Below are 20,158 nucleotides of genomic sequence, written 5' to 3' on the forward strand. Positions count from 1 at the left end.
ACTTTCGTCCACACTCGAGGTCGAAACTTTTCATTAATCGTAAAGATGCCTATTTTCTCCTTATTATATATTATACATATATAATAAAATATGAAAACATGATTTTCTTCTCCTGTCACCAGCCTGTGTCTGAGGTACTTTTACAAATAACTAATTTATTTTTGTTCACATATGAAAAGGCAAACTAAATGATGACGAACAAAAGAATCCCCAAAATTGTTTTTCTTCATTCTTTGATGACTTCAGCAAGCTCTTTGAAAATTTTAAGCGCTCATTAAATCCTTTCCACATTTTAAGAACAAAATAAAAGAATGATCAAGTAAGTTGTGCATACAGGTAAAATGTACTCATTGGTTAGGCGATCTATAATTTTATGAACAAAGCAAATGAGTATCACAGCCCAATAATAATAAAAAAACCTTTTGCGTGGCTATCTGGAATAAGTACTGCTCCCACTTTGACATAAACTAGATATTAGACATTTGTTTGTTTTAGTCATGTGATGCTGAAGAGCCTATTCAAAGCTTAAAAAGCGTACAGCCTATTTGGCTGATGTCTTGCTTTTGAGTACGTACTGTAACTAGATTTGCATGAACAAAACACTGCCATCATTCTTTGTATTGTATTCATCTGCAAGGTCGTGAAGGTTATTCCAGACATGATGGGATCCGGGTTTGGGTATATTTCATCATTTTGTACATTTTAGTTTGAGCATTCATGAATATGAGAGCTATTATTCCATGTGATTGGCTACAGGTCTGGATCTTCCTGCCAATAAATGGAGGGTATCCTCTTCCTGACCAATAAAATTCTGGAAAGACTTACTGCATAAACTGATCTGATTGAAGTTTCGTGTCCAGAGGAATTTACAGATTTTCCCTGCGGCGTAACAAATTACTTTAATGTTATTGACACAAATGGTAGGGGGCCTCGTAAATATTGAATGCCGAGGTTAAGCTGGTAATTAAGAACCTCAAATCTGACTCACCCATTAAACACATTTTAATGCTCAAGTTGTTACGTAATCATTCGTGTTCCCCTCGCACTCGCAGACATGCGGAACACGTGCAGGATAACATGATCACCTCCCAATGAGAATGATAACTCAGCGTATCCAATGCAATGAGCCAAAAAGGACTGAATAATCATCAGAATATGACCTTCTACAAACGTCTGCGTGATATCCCCAAACCGCAAAGATGTTAAGTAAGCCGCGAGGAGACATGAGGCAGGGGGGTGTTCTCAGGTGACCATCATGCGCTGTGATTGACAGCAGACAGCGGAGTCACTCGATAGGTGCTTGATAATTCCCTGGACGCTTATGAACAGCGAGTTCAGATACTTCTAATTATAAAATCCGCCAATATCTGCTGCAGTGGTGTCGTTTTACAGAGCTTCGTTTTCTCAGTCTGTGTGCATTTCGTTAACCTAAACAACACAAACGTCCCGCTTTTTTTGTCTAATTTAATGACTACTGTACTACTTTTTAATGAACATAAAAACGTGGGTGCTGGGGAACGTCTTGGTTGCACATCACATAGCTGCAAATTGGTACGGACTTTAATTCGAAAAGCGGTCTTTGTTTGTTAATATTCCGCCCCCATTGACTGCTGCTTTTTGACCAACAAAAGGTTGCGTGAGCTTAACAGAGCAGGTATATTTATACTCAATACAGTGATAGTTTAAAACTTCTAGATACTTTTTAAAAAATTATGTCGTTTTTGTTTTTATTTTAACAGGTTCACATAGAAATTAGCATCCAGATCAGCTGATCTAATTCATAAGTAGATTATCGCTGTAATGTACCGTGTGTTCCGCACTTCTGCTTACAATTTCAGCAGTCATGCATGGAACAAATTTGGTTTTATTCAGACTGAGTGTAAATCTATAATTAAAAAAAAAAAGAGTATTAGAACAAAGACCATTTTCTCATTTGTGCATTCAGTTGCAATAATTTCTCATCAAGTAGTTTCTTTTGAAGTGTAAATTATTCACTAATAATCCATGTCTTCTGCTCAGAGAATAAATATAAGCAAATATAATTTTAAATAGTATTCTGTCACACATTACAAATACCAGCAAAACAAGTCTCTTCCACATTGATTTAGGAAACCCAGGGTATAATTGTAGATAATTGGGTGATTATGGCAGATGTTTTAATTAATTTCTTGCGGTATTTGATTTTATCTTCTTTGTGTGATTACTGTCCACGCGCTCCTGTTGAACCTCCTTAAAGTCGCACACAGTGAATGAGGCTGGCTGACTCCTCTGTATAATACTGGCCGCTCGTCTTTGACATACACATGTTCAGGGGCACGAGCAGGTCAGCCCTGTCACGTGGGAAAATCCAAAGCTGGGTGCTTCTAGTCTGATACTCTTTGGTGAGGGAATCCCTCTGAGGGGTGTGATGTCATATCAGCTGGCGCTACTCTCTCTCTCTGCCCCCAGGCTCCCTGACGGTGTCCATCACAGACATGAGAGCCCCAGTGGTGGGAGGATCCGGCGGGGTCTACGCGCTGTGCTCCGCACACCTGGCTAATGTCGTCATGGTAACTGCCATCGTTATCGCCGTTATTGGGATTAACTGGAAGTGAGCGGGAGGGGGGGACTGGAAGAAACCAGGAGAGAAGATGCAGCTTTTATTTTCTTTGCTCAGGCAGTCCGGCCTTTGTGCACTTATTTGCCTTTGTGTCGGGCTCTTTCGCGGTCCGCGTGCCAACGCAGGGTAAGCACTCAGCTCCTTTGACGCCATGAAAAACGGCTGACACGCATTTATCCGCTTCTCAAACAGCAAAGCAATTAGGACACAAACGCGCTCCTGCCCGCCCGCCTTTGGGCGACGTGTTTGGGGAGCGGCTTCCCTGTGATTTATTATCAGCTGACAGCCCAGATTGGCTGCTGCAATGTCCTATCTTGCTCTAATAATGTCACCATCGGCTATATAACCGGATGTCATCTCCATATTGATGGTCCCCACTGGATATGCAATGGCATCATTTGCATTTAGCTGAGTATTAAATCACAGACAGTGGGACCCCTGCAGAAATGTTCTGATTTATCTTCATAGTCACAATTGAACAGGATTCCTTATTTTATTTTTAAAGCAAAACAGATCATTTGTGTCACTAATATTTTTGATTTATGTATTGTTATGGATTATTTTTATGCGAATATGGCAAGCTTTTACTTATTACAGATGTTCTTTCTGTACTACTGTTAATACAATTCACAAAGAGAGATAGATAGATAGATCGATCGGTCGATCGATTGGGGGAGGAGCCATGGGACTTTAAGCCCCTGCAGAGCTATCTGAGAGTCATGTGACTGTTTGCTCATTACTCCTCATAATGGGATCACTTTACAAAGTTGCACTGAATAACTATACCAGCATGTCATGTGTCTTGTGTAATTGCGGCATTGTGGGAAATTAGGAAACGAAAATGAGCCGATTCAGAAGAAGAATTCTAAGCTTAATGAGAAACAAATGGACATATTGTGTATACTACCGTCAGCCCTGAAAAATTCCAGTTTTACACTGACCTGACCCAAGCTGTTATGCACAGACACATAAATGATTTCTCAGATCTAAGCATGTTGTGCCGTTAGTCCTCGAGAGCTGCACCCAGTGGGCCACGTGTGGGCGTGTGCTTTCGTACTTCCTGCTTTTGATAAAATGCCTGGATTTAGTACACAAAGCAAGACCTCTCTCTTTAGCACTATGGAATGTCCGACTCCCAGACAAGCTTATCACTTATTTGTGGGCATTATTATAAATTTATGAGCACTGCCTTAGGCTTATTACACATTTCGGGGGGATATTTAATAGGTCCTTTCTTTATTGGTTTTCACCAGGATCTTTAATCTTGCATGCTGCTTACTCCATGTCTTTTGCAGAAAAAAAATGTTTTTGAGCCCAAGCTGGCCTCTTGATTGTGACAATTCTTCAAGCACGGAGTCCAACTTTTGCAGCAGTAGATTGTTGCTTTCAGAGCTTATGTCAGGTGACTTTCAGATCCATAGAAACCATTGCATCACGTATTAATTTTATGGGGGAGCAACATGATCTGTTGAAGACATTGTTGGCAGTCTTGTGTCCATTTCTGGGCTCTTTGTGGTTCTTCATTTCCACCTATCCTGTCGTTTCAGTCGCTCAGTGACTGTGTTGTGCCTTAGTGGCGGGAGGCTAGAATTGGTGAAAAACATTTCTATTGACCACAATCCGCCATGCTGTGTTGCAGAACTGGGCTGGAATGCGCTGTCCATACAAGCTGCTCCGGATGATCCTGGCTCTCGTGTGCAGTAAGTGTTACAATCAGATGCTTGGAAGTCTCCCGTGTGTAACATGTAATAGGGCTACTTTTCAAACGCCAGCTAAAGGCATGCGGATGTCCTTCATGGCAGGATTCTTACTTCCTTTGTGGGTCACGTGACCGTGGCAAATCCAATCAAGGATTCTGTTGTCGTTGGAGGAAACTCCTAGGTGATGACATCACCGATGCGGCATGACTGTTCTCTCACCCCCTGCAGTGAGCTCGGAGGTCGGCCGTGCAGTGTGGCTACGATTCTCCCCGCCCCTGCCCTCCTCCGGCCCCCAGCCCAGCTTCATGGCCCACCTGTCTGGAGCGGTGGTGGGTATCAGCATGGGCCTACTCATCTTACGCAGCTACGAGGAGAGCCTGCAGCAGCAGTGCTCCTGGTGGGTCATCGTCTTCTCTTTCATCACTTTCCTTCTGTTCGCCATATTCTGGAACATCTTTGCCTATGAACTCCTTGGGGTGCAGATACCCCCTCCGCCCTGAAGAGGACGCCCGTCTTTCACCTTTCCAGTGCGCTCTATGACTAACCTCATCCTGTTCTCCTCCTCGGTCTCTTAACTCCAGACACATTGGAACAGGTTCTTAAAAGAAAACAACCAGAAAATCATTGTACGAGGACAGAAGTTCATTCTACCAATTTTTTTGGGGAAAGGGGGAGGGTTTCTTTTCATGGGAATATATGCGATCTGTAGTTTTGTAAAACTTTCCCATAATACCAACTAAACAGTCAATTCCCTCTTCACTGTGGTTACCTCATTCCTCTAATGTTGATCCTGAGTCTCCGCGCAGATTTGGAGAAGATTCTCCTTGGAGTGCTGTTTCTGTAGATTTCAAAGGAAGGTCTGCTGATACATGAATTGACTTTATGTCAGAATATGGGAGGCAGCTCTTGAGGTACTAGTTACTTAAGCCTTGAGGATCCAGCATTTGCACTTTTGACTCTCGAGGCACCATGGTTTTCGGTATTAAACTAAAGGTAAAAACAAACTCACTGTGTTAATCAACAGCCTGAGAAATGTACTATACAGATTTCGTCATGATTAATAAGGGCAGGAAGAGAGCAGGAGGAATAAAAGGAGATGATTATATATGACACTCTTGAAATCGACTCGAGGGAGAATGAAAGCAGTGTATACTGTCATATGCAGCACATCTATATCTTCATTTTAGAGTGAGTGTTGTCAGATGCTTTAGCAGACCTGCAGACGCCCAAACTAAGACCATATAATACTGATTACAAAGTCAATTAAAATGTCCTGATCATCTCCAGTTTCACCCCAGATGCCAAAAGTCTTTGGACATTTACAGAGGAGTTTCTTTAGTGGTACCATCAGATCAGCCTGATTTCTTACGTCAAAGGGGCAATATGCAAAATACCGTTGCTTTGCCTGCTCAGCCACTGACAGACCTGCCAAGGGGGTGAGGACAGGCCACCTGCTGTCCCAAACCCTCCATGTCCACATCAGAGGCCATTAGTGCCCAACTTATACCTCAGTGTCCTAAGGACTGTATACTTTTGTACAGGAATGTACTGAAAGTTATTTTAATCATCTTATTTCTTGGGTTTCTTTTTTCATATCTGTATTTTGTTCACTGTCTTCAATACTTCATTATTTTCCTTCGGAGGAAAAGGGATGATGTTTCAAATGGTGCCAAATTGTTACTTTCTTATGCCTGTTACTGTTGGATTATTCTATGATTCTTAGTAAACATCCAGTAAAAAAAAGAATATATCGATAAAATTACGAATACTTGGACAAATAATATCTTGGATCATTCCATTTTTTCTTTTCTTTTTTTTTGAAAAAAAAAACAATCAAAACAAGCCATCGGTAGATCGGCATGGACATACTGTATCTTGACAGCTTTGCAGCAAGTAAGGAAAAAAAAAAACTTAACAAAAAATAATAAAAGTTACACAAAAACGATTTTAGGCCTTTTCCTAAAATTGGTTACGGCATATAGGTCAAATATTAGACACATTTAAATTTTTCATTAAAATTTAATAACAGAATATAAGCAAGTCACATGCATGTACTACAAGATATATTTCATAATTTCTTAATGAACCTTTTTCTGTTTAGTAAAATGGGACTAAGATCAATAGTCATGACAGTATTGGTCTACTGAATTCCATGTAAAGATTTTCTATTATGAGTCTCATATTGCAGCGACTAAAGATTTAAATATTTTCCCAGAAAGTAAATGGTGTAAATTAGCAGGTAACAGAAACCAGCAAAGGTCATGGGTACATTGGAAATGTGTCCTTTAAGCTTTAGTTTAATTTACCTTCAAGGTTAAACCTTTGAAGCTTAAAACTTTAACAATATCAGTTAGCTGACAATGATCACAACACCAGTAAAATATTGGCACTGCACTGATCTCTAACGAACTTTTAACTTTCCTTTGATATTTCTTTGTTCCTGCTCATAGGTCAGAAAGGGCTTGTTAATTAGCAATTTAAGTCACATCCGGGGAAGGTACTCTGTATACTGTTGCATACTGCCACATTGCCCTTCTCACATCGAACTGACCTCTGATCGTTTGACTTTGGGTTGACTATGACCTTTCTAGCAGAAATGTATTTCAAAAGTGTGGACATCTCTGTCTGTGTTGGATGAATTTGCTGGCATCCGCTCTGACCATAAACAGCTCCTGAAATGCAGAGCACTATCTTCTACTGCGCAGTAATGCAGAGCGATGGAGATTGTTGGGGGAATGGATTGAAGTGGTTGGAATGCCACTGAGAGTTCTATGAATGCTCGGAATTCTGCTCTAAACGGGAAGGTGTGCAGCAAAAATGCAGGCCAAGAATTCATGTTGTATAGTTAAAGACAAATAAAAAGGAAAATTGATCACAGTGAAGCAGAAGAGATTTGATGTCCTGTTAAATGTAAATTAATATATGCACTGAAGCAAAATTCCTGACAAAATTGTAGAATTATTCATTCTACGGAATTCAGGAATCATTGGTCAAATTAGCGTCAAGTAAAGTTCTGAATAAAACTGGTTAAGGGCTAGACACATTATGGGATGCCTTTAATTCACTATAAATTTGAGTAAATAATGAAGAAATGGGAAGGACTGAACGGCGACCAGCTGCGGTTTGTAATTAAGGTTTGTTTGTTACGAGGATGCAGGGTCTCAAGACTGTGAGAGGGCCTGTGTTGGGAGAACATAGTGGACTGGATTATCATGCACTATTAAACACTGCCTAGTATGGCCCAAAGGCACGCCACTAAAGTGTTTATTGGGAGGTGAGTTAAACCCGCTGTGATTGACTTCTCACAATAATCCCACCCATTGTTGGCTGCAAAGCCTAGTATCTCCTTATAGTATTTTTCAAGGGTCAGATGTCATTCTACATGTTAAAACTTTGGCAGTTTTACTTGAACACTTAATGATGGTACAATGACCACCATGCAGAGACTGTTTTCCTTGGTACTGTTGGCTGAATACCACCACTACCTATCTACAGCCATCATATCTGATTCTATCGCAAAACATCGGGATGTAAGAGCGATTGTCTTGATCCATGAGCGGTACTGATGACTCCAAGGCAACAGGCTGAGCAAGATGCCCTACATATGACACAATTAATGCGATGTAAATACAGAAAAAGACCAAAAACACCTTCTAGCCTCTCCATAGACTGTAGTGGTAGACAGAGTTACAGAGAAAACAGTGATGGCGTGAAACAAGACCTGTTATGTTTCGTGTTTTCATTGCATGAGAAACTGTTGCTAAAAAAAAAACAGCTGGGATGGGGAGTGAGGAGGAGAGAGGCTGTTCCTGTATACCTTAGGAAATACTGTTTGTAGAGATGTGAGCTGTGGCTTGTTCCTAAATGTACAGTTTATTTTCAGAATTTTTGAGAATGTTTTCGAAGGAAAATATTTACAGTGAGGTTAAGGAACTGAATGAGTCAGACATGCCTCCTTTCGAAAACAGCTCAAATTATGGGGGAATTTGAGCATCTGCTAAGAAAATATAATGTGGCTACTGATGTGAACCACACACATCCTTGAAGGTGTGTGTCAGTAAGCTGGAGATGTTTATTTCCTGCTGCTACATCAGTGACAAGTATGCCTAATTACCTGGCACTGGGCCCTAACCCTAACGCAGGTTTACCGGAATGTCCTCTATGAGCCAGGATCTCCTTACAAAAATGTTTTTTAATCCAGAGCAGCATTTACGCAAACAGCTAGTGAAAATAAGCCGTGCAAGTCAGATACAAGGTGTATAGCTAGTGTGTATTATCTTCAGCTAATCTAATGGTACAGTCTAATTGATCTCTTCACTGAAAGCTCCTGCTGAGGTGCAAGAGCAGACATGGAATCGTGGAAGTATTGAAGTACTTTTATACTTCCAAGAGACGAATCCATTTGTCTGTTTTAGGTGTGCAAACTACTGCCTTTGAGGCACACTCGCAGGAAATGGTGGTTTGTAGCCAACCACATCTGAAATTAAATTAGATTGCTATGTCTAGAGAAAGAAGGCATGCATACAAAAAACATCTGACACTGTAGTAGCCATATTTGTGAAGAATCAGTTGACCTTACAGAATCTGGATTTTCTAGGCCTTTTCTTGGCTTTTTTTTCACAATAAGACAGAGGAACATACATTGACACTATTTGGGAAAACCTCATTCATTTTTGAAACCCCTGACCTGGATTTCACTTTATCAGCTTTAATCACCTTGTGCAAAGTGTAATTCTTTGATGTAATTACTGCTGTAATTTGGTGTTGTCATTTTCAAGGTTTAAAAGTCTTTGACTTGTCTTTTTGAAGTGTTACTTCCTAATGTTAAGACCTCTGTCTTTTGAATTAATTTGGAGTGAATTAATTGTACACATTTACTGTGAGAATTCCTGGTGTCCGTTTGAGATCCTTGAGTTTGGTTCCATGTTTGACGACTTCCTATTGCTAGCCTATTAAGAGATACCTTTACCTCAAGGAAACATTATTGATCAAAACTCACAAAGCAAAACCAGCATAATGATTACCTTTCACAGTAAGACTCTCCCATTTTTGGCCAGTTCAAACCATGATAGGGAAGGCCATTGAAGAGGCTGCATTGTGTTTACCTGTTCTCAGACTGGAAGGGGCGGTGGAGAGACAGGCTGCTGAGAAGTCATATATATGTGTATATATTCGCTGCTACCGTAGTTTTCATATTCCTCTTGCTGTAATAAATCTGGTGCCAAGACAAGGGGAAGGATGAACATATCTAAAAATCCAGATCCGGAGGTTGTACCAACCCATCGTTTACAATCTTGTGCTATGGAAAGAAAAAAAAAAAGTATTTTTTTCTGATTCAGAAACTGCTACAAATTAAAAATGTAAATATAGTTTATATTATATTCTACGATTATTTATTGCCGTATTGTACTTTATAAATGTAACTTAACGATTTTATATTGTATATAATTTTGTTTTCTTTTGTACTGTTCGTTGTACTTGCTTTCATTTAGAAACCACACAAATAAAGAGCTGAGACGTGGAGAAACCCTTCCAATTTCTCACAGGTCTGTTCGGTGTCCTCTGGCAGCTTTGATTCCCGAGTTGGGGGCTTCCGGTGCTAACGATCCGCCCGCTCATGGGACCCGGTGCGTGCCCTGCTTGCGATGGCAGCATTTTTCAACGCAGCACACCCCATCTGGAGCTGCTACTACTATCGACAGCGTCCGGGACCTTGGCTCACACAGAAGCATCCCCAAGTTGCCCGCTGCCCGAGTTTATTATGAAAGCGCCAATGCAGACCAGGCTCCGGGAATAGCTGCATCGCAGCCCGTGTCTGCAGAACCTCCAAACGCGGCCAATATACCGACCCCACCTTCAGCGCAAATCAATTCCACATACAGCAACCACGGTGCAGCACAAGTCGAGCTTTTCAAACAAACGCTGCATATTTAAATCAAATAAAGCAAAACTCGCAGGCGGTCAGAATGTCTACATTGTAAATAGTTTATTATACAAAAGTGGGTATTGAAAAAAATAAACACGTAACTGTATTTAGCTTTTAATGCAACACTGGACTTTTAAGGACAGTCCTTCGATTCAGGAATGTTTGTAAGTGTTGTTCACATATTTATTCTTTAAATGTGGATAAAAACAAAGATCAGTAATATGGTCGGTACAGTCTAATCGGTCCTCTGCCTCTTGGTTGGTTTCCTGCTGCTCTCCATGTCCTCCTCAGGGTTCTCCTCCTTGCAGAGCTCTTGGAGCAGAGAGGGTTGCAGCTGACTGGTCACAGCCCACGCCCACAGACAGAGCTCCACCTTGTGGGGTGTCCAGCTCTTTTCACTGTCCGCTGGGTGGAAGGAGAGGAGAGTGACCAGTCACTTAGCAAAGCCTTAGCATTTCTGTGTTCTGTCAGGAGACCTACAAGTGAAGAACAGACTGGACAGCCTGGGAATGAAAAAATAAAATAAAATCACAGATACGCACTGCTGAAGCAGCTTCCTTATTCTTCTTGCAGTAATAAATCTGATGCCAAAACAAAGGGGAGGAGGAACAGATCTAGAATCCCAGATCTAGAGTTTGTACCAATCCATTACTTGCAATCTTTGGCTATGGAGGAAAATATATTGTGTATTTCTGATCCAAAAAAGTAGAAGGAAGGACTTATCTTAAAAATGCAGATGCAGAGATGGGAGGGAGAGCCCTACCTTTGTTGAGCGAGCAGCTCCGCTCCGTCACCCTCTGCAGGTACAGAGAGTAATGCTTGGCTGTGTACTGGATGGGCTTCAAGCACGGAATGCTTTCCACCGCCTCGTCAGCCATGAAGGCAGCGAGCTCAGGGGCGCCCGCAGCCAGAACCGCTGGGGTTGGATAGGTAGGGATGAAATGGTGAGAAATTTGACAGATAGAAGCACTGTCAGTATAAATATAATACTCCAATATCAACAACCAAAAGAAACAACAAATAAAAAGACTTGTATAAGACTTACATACTATTTTTTACATTTTTATCTAACCTAAGAAGTAAATATTGACTTTGCGGATACAGTACGACCTTGGTTACATATGGCTAATTGCTAACCTGATGCGGTGGCAGGCCCCAAGGCCTTCAGAGAGCTCAGCTCAGTGATGGCCGCCTGGATGTCTGGCAGCAAACTGAAGGCCTTCCTGGTGCACTTCTCCACGGTCTCACTGGGATTGGCGGCCACCAACTGCTGTAGCCTCGGCCGGAATTTCCCCCTCTGGGACCAATGTGGGCAACAAAATGGGAAAAAGAGTCACATTCCACGCTGGGCTACGTAGCTCCAGGCCTCGGGGGATGACAATTGCATTTTAACCCCCAAATCCCAAATCAAACAGAAGCAACGTCACTTACTGACCAAATAATTACTGCAACAAGGCTGTTAGAGGCCAGGCAGAAACCAGCATAACGTACATCGCTCAAAGACCACTCCTGAAAATCCAACAGTTTTCTCTGAGCAAATTGTGCTTTTTTCCCATAAATCTGCCAGCTAAACATCTTCCTCAAGTATGTTTAATGCACTTAAACATGTATATAAAAATGGTAATATAGTTTGTTATACTTAAGTTGGGATGGGTTGAGCAACTTAATTTATATCTGCGTATAAAAACATTCAGTAAAATGTGTTTCACAGTAAGAGGGTAATGGATGTCAGGGGCGAGCATCTCCCGCTCTCTCCACACGTACAGTGAGCTTCCACTCCATCACTTTCACCAGTTCCGGGTGTGTCAAGAACCGCTGCGGCCGGCTGGCAATCGCTTTAGGCAGCTCATCCTGGTACCTAGGCAGGAAGACACCCGGCATACCGATGAATGACAGCCAGGTGAACTACCAGTTCTTATACTACTTATTATATACACACTTGCAGACTATTTTAATTTCACTGCAAGGCATAATGATTACTTAGCGCATACCCCAACAGAGAACAAAATAGGTGGGGCAAAGACCATGTGGTGATTCGCGAAAGTTTACTAACCAGGTATGTTTATTGGACACTAAATATCTTTTTATAATTATTATTAACAACACTCGATACAATTATCAAACGAGTATACAATTTGTAAACATCCATACCACAATTGTGTAATAAGCTACTTACAAGAATGATATACTGAACACCAGGTTACACGAAATATTACAATTGCTAGTAATATTTTGTAAAATTGGAGTAAAACATTCCCTGAGTTTAACAGTTTTTACTTCACATACATTTTAAGATTTTACCAAATGACCTTTTTTTATATATAAACGATATAAGGGGGGCTTTAATAACTCTACATTTATGTATAAAGAAATATTGCTAAATACTGCTAAAATGCATGGGCTATTAAGAAGGTACGGAACATTGCTTTCATTACCCCAGAATTCATATTTTACCCGATTTTAATTACATACGTTTATTTTTAGACTTCTTGCTCCACAACACTGCATGAAGTCTTTCTCAAAAGCTTTGGAGTATGGACGGACATTAAACACCAGCCTGCCTGCTGTAAGTATACCTCCATCTTGTGAGAAAAGCACCGCTTATGACAGTCGTGGACAGCTGATACTAAAGGGCTCACCATTTATCCAGAGGGAGCAGTTTGGCCAGTTTCTTCCCCTTAGCCATCGACCTCAGCTCCACCACCCGCCAGTATCTGTTGTAGATCCGCCTCCATAGTGCTGGATCCTCGCAGGAAAACAGGATCCCGTCCTCGGACATGTTAGGGGGCGAAACACAGGGACGGGCCGCGCACCCAGCGGCTGGATGCTATGTTTTATTCCGTTATAATGTGGAAACAAGCTATCATTTAATTACATATAGCTTTTGCAATGAAATGCACACTGCACCAGCCAGACCTTCATACGGTTTACACCCTGCACAGGAAAAGTCTGATTTACCACCGCACGCCCCCTTAACTAAGGACCCAGCTGCTCTCACTTCAAGGGCTCCAGATCACCGAGCACTTTCTCCTGGTTTTATTTGCATTACACGCTGATCATAAAACGTATCACTGAGCCGCGATCAGCTTATCTTTGTAATTAATTTGCCATACTGCCGTTCCCATTGCACGTTCCAGCCGGCTTCCGCTTCCTCTTTCCTGCGCAGGATGCTCCTGTCTCCTGCAAGGTCAGTCTCGGTTTTTTTTTTATTTGTCAAGCGAGCATTTTTATCACTCCCCCTAGGTGTTTACAAGCGACACGTAGCGAGCCGATCGCCCGGCATCCTGAGCCACGGTGACCGCTGATCGAATGTTAGCAAGTTAGCATGTTAGCTGCCCGGCCCGAGCTGACCGGCTAGCTAACGAGCTAATTAGCCATAAACGACTGATCTACGGTTTACGGCGTTTTACGTCTGGTATACCAGAGTGATCCATTTTTATTATGTGAGACTAGATACTTGTGGTGCATATATAAGTACTATCTGACTGGGTAACTTTGGTGCCAGCGTTTGAGAACAGTGTGTACATTGAAGTTGCACACACCTCGTGTTGAGGATCTTTCTTCAGGCAGACATGCATGCATACATTGCAGGCATCTGTGCATGCAAGTAGCCGGACACAGCTTTGACCATTCGCCGTCACAAACCTAAGATGAAGGCGATACGTTTTCTTCTGAATCAGTGTAGGAGGTAAGCGCCAGACATTTACCTATCTCATCATTTTAACCTATATGAGAAAGTGTTTTAATAACCTTGTTCGCAAACTACACGCTAAAAGAAAAGGAATGACAACACGACTGCCTTTTTAATACAATTTTCAGATGAACTCTAAAGACTATCAAGTGACGACTTCATCTGTTGAGGCTGGGGCTGTATAACTTACACAACGTAAGTCGGACAATAAAAGTAAGATGACTAGTTGGTATACAAATAAAACAGTATCTTAAAAAAAACAATCACGTTTTCTTTTGTAATTATACTGCCCTCCTCTGGTCCATTCTGAGTACCGCACGTATTCTAACTGTTGCGCCTTCTCCGATCTGCCTGGCTTTGCAGACAATGGAGAAAATGACACGGGTGACCACAGCCCTGAGCAATAACACTATCACAGGCCGTACCATGTTCTGCCACCTGGATGCGCCAGCGAACGCCATCAGCGTGTGCCGGGACGCAGCACAGGTGGTGGTGGCGGGCCGCAACATCTTTAAGATCTATGCGCTGGAGGAGGAGCAGTTCGTGGAGAAGCTGAACTTGCGTGTGGGACGTCGGCCGTCGCTGAACTTCAGCTGTGCTGACGTCATGTGGCACCAGATGGACGAGAACCTGCTGGCCACGGCCGCCACCAACGGCGCTGTGGTCACCTGGAACCTGGGCAAGCCGTCGCGAAACAAGCAGGACCAGCTATTCACTGAGCACAGGCGCACAGTCAATAAAGTGTGTTTCCACCCCACGGAGGTCTACATGCTACTCAGCGGTTCCCAGGACGGCTACATGAAGTGTTTTGATCTCCGCAAGAAGGAATCTGTCAGCACTTTCTCAGGTACCTCCATCAATGTAACCTGTATCACCCCAATGAAATGAAATGATGCTTTATTTGCCATTTGCAGTATAGGTACTGAAATGAATTAGGTCAGCAATTTACCCACTGTTCCTGGAGCATTCCTACGGGTTAAGGGCCTCACTCAAGGGCCCAAAAGAAACGGGGCCTTTCTGCCGGGGATAGGATTCGAACCGGTGACCTTGCGATCACGGGCATAAAGGCCGACCCGCTAAACCACACACTGCCCCCGTGTCTGAATGGAACTTCTTTTTTGCACCGTCCATCTGTGTCTGTGTTTTTACCGTTTAATAACAGGGCAGTCGGAAAGCGTGCGAGACGTGCAGTTCAGCATGCGGGATTATTTCACGTTCGCCGCGTCATTTGAGAACGGCAACGTCCAGCTGTGGGACATCAGGCGCCCGGACCGGTACGAGAGGATGTTCACCGCCCACACCGGACCCGTCTTCTGCTGCGATTGGCACCCGGAGGATAGGTCGGTGATTTCTTGTATCGTTCTCATTCGGCGCTTGAGTAGAAAAGCCAGGTGTGCTAATGATTGCGTATTGCCAATACTGACTCCATGTCATGTGACCTGGCTTATGTAGGGGTTGGCTGGCCACGGGAGGACGTGACAAAATGGTCAAAGTGTGGGACATGACCACCAACCGGGCAAAAGAGATATACTGCGTGCAGACCATCGCTTCGGTGGCCCGGGTCAAATGGCGACCGGAGAAGAAGTGGCACCTGGCTACATGTTCCATGATGGTGGACCACAACATCTACGTGTGGGACGTGCGTCGGCCCTACATCCCCTTCGCCACCTTCGAGGAGCACAAGGACGTCACCACCGGCATCGTGTGGCGCCACCTCCACGACCCCATCTTCCTGCTATCGGGTTCCAAGGACAGCACCCTCTACCAGCACATGTTCAAGGACGCCAGTCGCCCCGAGGACAAGGCCAACCCAGAGGGCCTCTGTTTCGGCCTCTTTGGGGACCTCGCCTTCGCCGCCAAGGAGAGTCTCATCAGCGGCGACTCCAACCGCAAGCCCTACGCCGGCGGCGACCGCCGGCATCCCATCTTCTTCTTCAAGAAGCCCGACCTCACCGAGCAGTTCGCTCACGTCTCCAGTGCCCTCAGTGTCTTCGAGACGGACCTGGAGAGCCACCGCATGGACTGGTTCGTCAAGACGGCCCGGCTGTACCTGCTCAGCGGGAAGCCTTTTACCGAGCTGTGCGAACACAACGCCAAGGTGGCACAGGAGCTTAACCGGCCTCAGGTGGTTACCACACGCACCCTCACTCCTATATGTGCGGGTTCACTGAGCCTATGAAAATTCTGGTCCAGTTATACGTTCTGGCTTCTTTCATGTTTAAAGGTTTCGACGACATGGACGATGTTAAGGATCATGTTTTCAGACCCGGGTAACCTCAACACAGCAGCACCAAACCACAATATTAGTAAACTGGGTGCTCTGCCCCTAATGAACAGGTAGGACTTATATTGGATTATGTTAAGATAATATTGTATGTCACAATCTTTTGGGTGTTCCGCGTATTTAGTTGGTTTTTTTTTATGATCTTAGCGATTAGTGGGTTTATTTTGTCCACCCGACAATACACGACGCTAAAAAAACCAAATAGTGAGGCTTTGGAAGATATCATCAAAATAACATATAATGCGGCGTAATGTCTGAATGATATGAAAAATTAGATACCGCCCAGGCCTGTAATAGATTCTCTTCTTTTTAAATAGAAGAATAGTAAGATTTAGACTAAATTTACCATATATTTTTGACAATAGAGTGATTTTTTTGCAGTGGAGAATGAGCTTTTCTGGTTGAGAATTTTACTCTGATTGAGGCATATTACTGGTTGTAACCTCGTGTTGTTTTTGTCAGCTTCAACATGAAAGAAATGCCTGCAGGCCTGGGAAATGAGACCCGTCTAGACCGCAGCAAGGGAGAGATCAGGCAGGACAACATCCACATGGATCCCGGGAACTCCCTCATCAGCAACAATGATGGTAATTTCCCCAGCAGCCTAATAATTACTTTTTAATTTAGTTATAAAAGGGCTATTATATGATCAGTGTGCCTTTCAGGGAATGTGTGTTTGCATTGGTATTCCCTTTGTGTAGAAACTGATCCTGCAACTGCTGAATGAATCAGTTTTTTTGCTGACATAATAGTTTCAATACATTTTCCCTGCAGTGTCCTCTGAAATTGTCCTCTCTCCTGTGATTTGTTGTTTGTTACGTCGTTTAGAGGGTTTGTCGTCATGTATTAATTACTGTCTGCAGGGAATCCACGTGTCAGTTTTATCATGTTGGTGTTACTGTGTGACTGTGACATTTTGTCTTAAAGTCTCTCCACGCCTGTGATGCTTGAATGTTTCTCTCTCTAGAAAATGAGGAGACAGAAGGGAGTGAGGGACAGGCAGACATGTTTGGTGATGCAGAGCTGGACGATGACGACCTCTACTCCATGGAGCATGAAAACCAAGCCGGTGAGTTTCTCTTGCTGCGGACGACAGGGCCTCTGGTTAGTTCAACTGGTGCGTTAAAGTGATCTGGAAAAGGTGGGCCACGTCTTCAGCAAGAGCTGGACAAAGCTGGTTGACGAAGCTGATTCCCCACTTGTAGGTGAGGAACCGGAGTACACCCTCCCCCAGGAGGCCTTCCCGCTCCGGCACGAGATCATGGACAACCCGTCAGCGCCGGAGCACCTCCAGGACAAGGCCGACTCGCCGCACGTCAGCGGAAACGAGGCAGAGAGCGTGTGCCTGACGCCCATCGAGTCCTTCTCGCTCATCTCGGTGTCGCAGCCGCTGTTCAGCCTTCACCTACCGCCCTCCTTCTTCAGCCCTGTGGTCCGTGAGATGCTGCTCTACTACGCCGAGCAGGGTGACGTGCAGATGGCCGTCTCTGTGCTCATCGTGCTGGGCGACCGCATCCGGCGCGAGATCGACGACTTGACGCAGGTCGGTGGCTCAGCGGGTCAAAACGAAACGATGCTGTGCTCAACGTCAAGTTAACACAAGCGGCCATCAATAAAATCTCACTGTTTATTGTCAAACCATCCATATGCAGGTATACAGATAAGCAGGATAATGTTCCCGTAGGACCATGGTGTAATATACAATATACCTACAAGTATGTGGACACCCCTATTAATTAGAGCAATTCCTGAATTAAACAAAACACATTGCTGACACAGGTTAATTAAGCACACAGTCACTCAACCTCCTTCGGCTAAAATTAGCAGCAAAATGCATGGTTGTAAAGAGGAAGATAGATGCCCACTCTGTCGATATGGCACCAGCGCAGGGTGCTGTCTTTCCCAGCAGTCAGTTTGCCACGTTTCTTCCCTGGTCAACTGCAAGTGAAATGACTGTGAAGGTCGAAAATGTCTCGGAGCAAATTCAGATGTGAAATGTCACAGAAGCTCACAGAAAGGGACCTGATCGCCCAGTATACAACATCAATACCCAGCCTGAATGGCCATGAATCCCAGCATCAATGTTCCTCGGTCATATCTAATGAAAAACTTCAGCAGAACAGTAAAAGCTATTATGGCAACAATGGACTGACCAACTTCATATTAATACCCTTGGTTTCAGAATGAGATGTTGGACAAACTGGTGTCCACATACTGTGTATACAGACAGCAATTGACGAAGGGAGGGTTTCATAATTATTTAAAAGTGCCAAAAAAACAATGCAGTGCCAAGCAGGGGGGCTGGAGTCAAGGCTGAATATGCATAGTGCATTAAGCCTGTAGTCTTGATCATCATTATGCTGACATTCAGAGGGCGAGAGGTACTGTACGTGCAAGCACTTGAAGAACGTCATGTGACCGAGTGCCCCGGGTGCTGTTTGTCCCATCGCAGGAGCACTGGTACATGTCCTACATCGACCTGCTGCAGCGCTTCGAGCTGTGGAACGTCTCCAACGAGGTCATCAAGCTGAGCACATGCAGTGCCATCAACTGCCTGAACCAGGCCTCCACCACACTGCACATTAACTGCAGCAACTGCAAGAGACCCATGAGTAACAAGGGCTGGATCTGCGACAGGTGGGTCTGGGGGCGGGGCATCACGTACGCAGCTGGACTCGTAGTGTTTCATGGTAGGACTTCCTGTGCACTCCAGCTCTGTTTCTGGGTCAAGGAAATTACTTCTGTGCAAACTGTAGGCTTCAAAAGTCTACAGCAGTGTAATTCTCCTGTTTGAAGGTCAGCCACAGCGATGCCAGGGAGTGGTTTCGGTGTTTAATCCAGCCCTTCCTGTTTCCCAGGTGCCACCAGTGCGCCAGCATTTGCGCGGTCTGCCATCACGTGGTGAAGGGCCTGTTCGTGTGGTGCCAGGGCTGCAGCCACGGCGGGCACCTGGAGCACATCATGAACTGGCTGAAGAGCAGCTCGCACTGCCCAGCCGGCTGCGGGCACCTGTGCGAGTATACCTGAGCTCCGTAGCCGAGCGTGCCTGCCCCGGCTGGCGTCTTTGCCGTCAAGGTGCCGCTGGAACGACCTAGATTGTCTGGGAAGCGCAGTGGAAGCCCGCTGTCTCAGGGCTGGTGACGTCTTGAGTGTGTCCCCACCCCTCCAACAGACTCCCAAACTGCTAAGTTTAGCTGGCTGGACTAACCTGTTGAGATGCAGAACCTGATGTTCTAGCACTGCTAAGGGGTTGAGTTCCAATGGAACAACAGTGAGTCTGTGTTACTTGGTGCTATCTTCATCTCCGAGGTCAATAGCAGTCAAAGCAGGACCGGGTCCTTCCTTGCGGTAGGCTTCACCGCTGGATTTGGGGGGGGCGGGGAGTCGTCGGTTGATGAAGATAAGGGAATGGAAGGACCCTACAATAAAGATCTATTGACCTGTGTTTGGCCATATTTATGCTGCTTTGTGTTTATTCGTCCAATCAAGGTACATTATCTGTAAATGAACTGCAAGGGGACAGACAAGCAAATTTTAGAAAACATGCAATGTGAAGGATTTTTTTTCTTTCTGAACTCAACATTAAGTCCCCGGTACTGTTATCTGGGGGCCCCTGCGTGGCCTGGACCTTGATCTACATTGGTCAGAACAACAGAGTAACACACACTGTCCCTATGCGCCACCCCAATAACAGAGTATGGATTTTAATGTATTACTATAGAATTATTTTCTAATTTGTGTTCCTTCTGATATGTCGTAGAACTGCAGTAGGATGTCGGTATTAACTTTTTTTAAATTTGATTATTGCTGGGCTGCATTTGTCTGTAAACTTGATTGTTTGTTTGAGTTCATGAGAGCATTTTAATGGCCATTTTTGAAGTACAATGGTCTCTAATGTAAACCACGGGTTTTTATATATAATAAAATGTACAGTACACTGAACACTTGTTTTATCAGC

At 44.0% G+C, this 20,158-nt stretch overlaps 3 protein-coding genes across 6 annotated transcripts in view; 2 read left to right on the forward strand and 1 right to left on the reverse strand.

Moving 5' to 3' along the window:
• Nucleotides 1-10,283, forward strand: part of rhbdl1 (rhomboid, veinlet-like 1 (Drosophila)) — a 55,057-nt gene extending 44,774 nt beyond the window's left edge. The window contains exons 6-9 of one of the 2 annotated variants that reach the window (XM_049014564.1): nucleotides 2,449-2,549; nucleotides 4,239-4,299; nucleotides 4,528-4,696; nucleotides 9,869-10,283. In XM_049014564.1, the coding sequence (XP_048870521.1) occupies nucleotides 2,449-2,549; nucleotides 4,239-4,299; nucleotides 4,528-4,696; nucleotides 9,869-9,902 (365 nt within the window). In that variant the 3' untranslated portion in view covers nucleotides 9,903-10,283. Of the gene's footprint in view, nucleotides 1-2,448; nucleotides 2,550-4,238; nucleotides 4,300-4,527; nucleotides 6,081-9,868 lie in introns of those variants that run through there. The other variant, XM_049014563.1, reaches the window with a different exon arrangement.
• On the reverse strand, nucleotides 10,264-13,372 carry zgc:112496 (uncharacterized protein LOC541336 homolog). 2 transcript variants are annotated; one of them, XM_049014565.1, is made up of 5 exons: nucleotides 12,865-13,372; nucleotides 11,990-12,083; nucleotides 11,363-11,522; nucleotides 10,989-11,141; nucleotides 10,264-10,630 (listed from the first exon to the last, which is right to left on the reverse strand). In XM_049014565.1, the coding sequence occupies exons 1-5, from the start codon at nucleotides 13,002-13,004 to the stop codon at nucleotides 10,461-10,463; spliced, it is 717 nt and encodes a 238-aa protein (XP_048870522.1). In that variant the 5' UTR covers nucleotides 13,005-13,372; the 3' UTR covers nucleotides 10,264-10,460. The 2 variants fall into 2 exon arrangements, with proteins under 2 accessions (XP_048870522.1, XP_048870523.1); XM_049014566.1 differs by having other exon boundaries at nucleotides 10,264-10,728; nucleotides 12,865-13,009.
• On the forward strand, nucleotides 13,287-20,142 carry wdr24 (WD repeat domain 24). Of its 2 annotated transcripts, none has more exons than XM_049014561.1 (12): nucleotides 13,287-13,412; nucleotides 13,817-13,913; nucleotides 14,045-14,111; nucleotides 14,280-14,763; nucleotides 15,079-15,256; nucleotides 15,369-16,041; nucleotides 16,141-16,253; nucleotides 16,663-16,787; nucleotides 17,168-17,269; nucleotides 17,406-17,743; nucleotides 18,653-18,837; nucleotides 19,059-20,142. In XM_049014561.1, the coding sequence occupies exons 4-12, from the start codon at nucleotides 14,283-14,285 to the stop codon at nucleotides 19,225-19,227; spliced, it is 2,364 nt and encodes a 787-aa protein (XP_048870518.1). In that variant the 5' UTR covers nucleotides 13,287-13,412; nucleotides 13,817-13,913; nucleotides 14,045-14,111; nucleotides 14,280-14,282; the 3' UTR covers nucleotides 19,228-20,142. The 2 variants fall into 2 exon arrangements, with proteins under 2 accessions (XP_048870518.1, XP_048870519.1); XM_049014562.1 differs by having other exon boundaries at nucleotides 13,344-13,412; nucleotides 13,779-13,913.
• The last annotated feature ends 16 nt before the right edge of the window (nucleotides 20,143-20,158 follow it).

Source organism: Brienomyrus brachyistius, chromosome 5 (genome assembly GCF_023856365.1).
Source record: "Brienomyrus brachyistius isolate T26 chromosome 5, BBRACH_0.4, whole genome shotgun sequence".
In the NCBI taxonomy this organism is placed as follows: domain Eukaryota; kingdom Metazoa; phylum Chordata; class Actinopteri; order Osteoglossiformes; family Mormyridae; genus Brienomyrus; species Brienomyrus brachyistius.